At 37.4% G+C, this 4465-nt stretch overlaps 1 protein-coding gene across 1 annotated transcript; it reads right to left on the bottom strand.

Annotated features, from left to right (window-relative positions):
- Positions 1-2949: 2949 nt before the first annotated feature.
- On the bottom strand, positions 2950-3755 carry LOC134206449 (dynein light chain Tctex-type-like). Its single transcript, XM_062682169.1, has one exon. It carries the CDS (start codon positions 3565-3567, stop codon positions 3232-3234), a length of 336 nt encoding a protein of 111 aa, XP_062538153.1. The 5' UTR covers positions 3568-3755; the 3' UTR covers positions 2950-3231.
- Between the last annotated feature and the right edge of the window lie 710 nt (positions 3756-4465).

Below are 4465 nucleotides of genomic sequence, written 5' to 3'. Positions count from 1 at the left end.
TTTAGTCGTCGCGAAAGTGATAAAATATCTATTTGATGATCCGTAAATCGATTGATATGCGTTTTATCGTGTTCCTGCACAATGTACAGTTAGTTAATTTGTTTTGCTTTGTGCAGCCGAATCATGGTTAGTTTAAATAATTAAAAAATTAAAAAAGCACGGTCGTATCGCTCATCAGAGTGTATCCAGATCCAACGATTCCATCCGACTTACTGATAATCCTTCCTATGGTTTTTGTGGAGATGCAGAGGTAAACACGGTCTTAGAATGTCATTATCAAATTATCAGCATAATTCCAAACGCGATATAGACTTAACGCATACGATACATGGTGTGAATCGTAAATATTACATGCAAGTTGCAAACAAACTTGTTAGGAAGATAACCCTGGTCGACAGTAAATTTGAATTCAATTTTTATCTATCTATCTTCTATCTATCTATCTATCTATCTATCTATCTATCTATCTATCTATCTATATAAAAATGAATTCACATTTCCTTTAAGGCAAAGTAAGTCACGAGCAGATAAACCAATTTACAAAAATTCATTTTTGGGATTCGTCTTGGGATCAGCTGTGTTTAAATATACAAAAAGTTCGTAAATGTAATGGGAAAAATTGAAAAATCGTGTAAATAGTATAAGGTAGTATAAGGTCAAATACTAGGTTATAACGATAATCTAAGTTATTACGATATCTGAATGTCTCCATGAGTGTTTTTCAGGCAAAAAATGGGCCTTCCAGGCGAAACGAGATGTAGAGCAGCTTATAAGCATAAAAGCATATGGAGACGCATGGTACATTTGTGCGATGATTTATCTTGTGACTAAACATTTCTAGGTTTTTTTTTCTCCAAATTGTTCATGGATTACGATCAATTGGACAACAGAGTCAAATGCGTAATCGTTTCAGCGAAGAATAGAAATTTCAGCATCTCAAGTTTTACGCGCTGTTTTACTTTTTATAATCCGTCAGGGCGACTAGAAGCGATGGCCCAGAGTCGAGTCCGCTGGAAATAGATACAAAATTATTAGAATTAAATAATAGTAAAAAAAATAGGAGCTTTATAATATAGTCAATATTTCGCATAAAACCGCATCTGATCCCTCACTATGATATTATATAAATATTTACAGTAAATCTAAAAAAAATCTTGAACACAAAGTCATCAGAATGGTTTCGATGGAGCTCAAACTGACTCCTCTCCGTTTTACCTCACTTTCCCTATTGTTTTCCAAATTGAAATGATGAAAAAGACCATGGGTAATGAATGGCCAAATATGTGCTTCGAAAACAGAAAAGAGACAATCAAGTTGTTGATTTTATATTATTCAATGTTTCAAAATTGTAAAAACTAATCACGAATTCATTGAATTTCTTTTTTTTTTTTCAATTAAAATAAATGAGCACAAAGCCGGCGTCTCTTCTGACATTTTATTTTACTTCTCGCTAAACGTACAACGCTTAATCCATATAAATCTGCTCTTTGACGAGATTTATGATGCTTCACCGCCCTGAAATTTGTCACCGCTGAGACACTTTCTGGATCCTGTTTTGATTTCTGTTGCGTTTGAATGCTGACTTTGTACTGCAATCACATTACCTCGTGGAACTGGAAAGGATACCGCCGATGACAGCCAGTTTTGTACGCCACAGAAAAAGGAACGGACAGTACAAAGCGGTGCCCTTACCCAGCTTTGTACAACAGATTCTGGGCACAAAAAGAGGGAGTGCAATGGAGTGCGAAAATCGGGTGTTTATTTTCCCGCTTTTGATTGTTCCGACTAGGGGCGCTACGCGGCGGGACAACTGAGTGAACATCGGAGATGAAAAAAGGATGTGGTTTGTTGTTTTTCCAATTGTGTAGATTTTTAGGGTGACGTTGCTCTTTTGAAAGTGATATAATTAAATCAGATTAGCAAAGGGATTGTACCAATAACAAATTAAAATGGCTTCAAATGAGAATAGCATGTTTGTGGTACCGAACAAAAAACGAATGATGTGCAAGTTTTCCACTAAGGTGTAAAAACCTACTATTTTTTTTTTTCATTTGGTAATGAACTATCGGGTCCGCTTAGGTTCTTCAATATATTTCTAGTTATTATGGGTTCTTTCGAATTGTTTGGAAACGCGTAACGTGGACATACGAGCTGTATCTGTATCTTCATCTTTATTTCATTTATATTTATCGTTTATTAAACCTTTTCCAATAACTACTTTAATAAATTCTTTAATAATGCATTTTCTAGTGGAAGGTCCATACTGCCCTCACTTGCATAATAGTACCATTTGACTTTTCATCACTTTTGAATTAACACAATGATTAATGTTCATTTCTAATTTACTTTCAAAAATCATAATGAAAACTGTGATTTTGTATGTCTATGAGTGAACAAAATACCAAGTCATATGCGTCCCATATTTCAAGTATCCGCATAACAGTCCCATTCAGAATTTACATGATCTGATCGCACAAAACTAAACAATGTTTCTATCAATCTAAATCTATCGAAAGACTATCAGCAAACTTTCAACAAGATCCGATTATGTTTTAAGTTATTTAGTTTTTAAAGTTTTTTATGGAGATGCGATTTGCAACTTCAATGGATATTATCTCAGTAAGTATGCGAAAAAACGGTATGGGACTGATACGTAAGAGGGGGCAGTAGACCGGTCGTGGATCTCGCAAAAAAAGCGTTCCCGAATTCGTGAACCAGCAAAACTACACCGTTGATTCATGGATTCGGGAACACCAGTTTTGTTTTCCAGAACGATCCAGAAAACGTGACTGTGTTCCCGAATACGTGGCTGTTGTTCACGAAAAAATACACCGTGAAATTGTTAGTTCACGAATTCATGAACGTTTTTTTTGCGTGTATGCATATACATTTTTTTTCGAAATTTGTTTCTTAATTTAAGATATTGTTGAAAATACGTTTACACTCGACTACTCAAACTTTTTATTAAAGATCTATTGAATTTATTATGCAACTACATTGGAATTTTAGGAATCATATGGAGAGCCGTATTTTTATTTCTGTGTTATAATATACTGATGCGGTTTGAGGGTGATGATCCGAATTCATATATGTTGGTCAATCAGTGAAATAGCAGTGTGCGTGCTTTTTATTGTGTTTGATCCAATATCCACAGTGATATATTCTCTACAACGCGTTACTCACAAAAAAGAAGCCCAATTTTTTATGCAAATGCTCAAAAAGTGGAACATTTCAAATAATCAGTCCGAACACCGTCACGATGCAGTGCATTGTCTTGCATTCCCATCGCACCGTACAAGAACCGTCCGTATCATTATTCCAGAAACAGGAACTAGCCGAGTGCAGTCCAGCGCCATTTTTCTGCATGATTGTACAGGTGACAATATATTTGTAGGACTTTTCCAGTTTGGTCAGGGCGTTCAAGCAAGTCTCTACCACCGACCCGCTCCAACTGTTCACCTTGTCCCGTTGGTATACGTTGTTTGCGATGGTGTTTTCAATTGCTTCTAAGATAATTTTCTTTACGTCATCCACTACGAATTGGTCCTCTTCTCGTCCATCATCCATTGTAGTTCGTATTGCAGTTTTTCAAAGTTGAATAACCAAGACACATATACTTTATTTGAGTGCTTGAAGGCAGAATTTATATCAAAAAGTTGTCAAACTTTGAATCGATCAATCATATTCTTGTCAATGCTGAATGTGGGTTACTGTGTTCATCCGAATAATTACTCTTTTTTGCGAAGAATTCAGCTTGTATGAGCCCATATTAATAATACTGAAGAAAAACTCTTCTCACAAATCCCTGTGAAGGTTCAACTCTAATAAAAACATTTCAATGCACCTCCACCTCCCACTAAAGAAGTATTAACAATCTCACTTGTTTGCAGTTTGTGACTTACAAAGAGGCTAGCTTTAAGAATGAACACTAGACTGATTCAAATGTTGACTTTTTTGACACCTTCACAGTGCCTCTCTTCGATATTTTGTACTACGTCTGAGCCCTTTGGCTCCCTTGTTGGCGCCAGCAGCACACAAAAGCGTTGAGCCCTTGATCCTTTATTTTTTCCTTGTGCCATTCAGCACCGCATCTATTTTTCTTTTTCTTTTAAGAGCCATTTAGCCATTTAGCTCTCAACGTACTCACAAGCTACTCAGATAGTCCCCGGCGGCGGATCTATTCATCTCCAACAGGGAGCCCCTCGGCGGCGGAAGCTCCCCCGATACCGACGACCCGCATCCGTGGAAGGCTGTAACATTACCAACACTACACTTTCCCCTGGTCAGCATGTTCTGTAGATCCGCTCAAGTCCTATGCACATTCTCACTTCAACGGGTGACCGGACGAGTGCCGAGATCAGACCAAAGATTCCGGGTGGAGATAGCTTCCGGTTCAGTAATGCTCCGACGACCCGAAGACGGTGCATTCGTGCGCCACGATTTACTCAACTGGTCCCCTGCGGTG

This window comes from Armigeres subalbatus, chromosome 1 (assembly GCF_024139115.2).
Source record: "Armigeres subalbatus isolate Guangzhou_Male chromosome 1, GZ_Asu_2, whole genome shotgun sequence".
Lineage (NCBI taxonomy): Eukaryota > Metazoa > Arthropoda > Insecta > Diptera > Culicidae > Armigeres > Armigeres subalbatus.
This window is presented reverse-complemented; position numbering and strand designations above follow the sequence as displayed.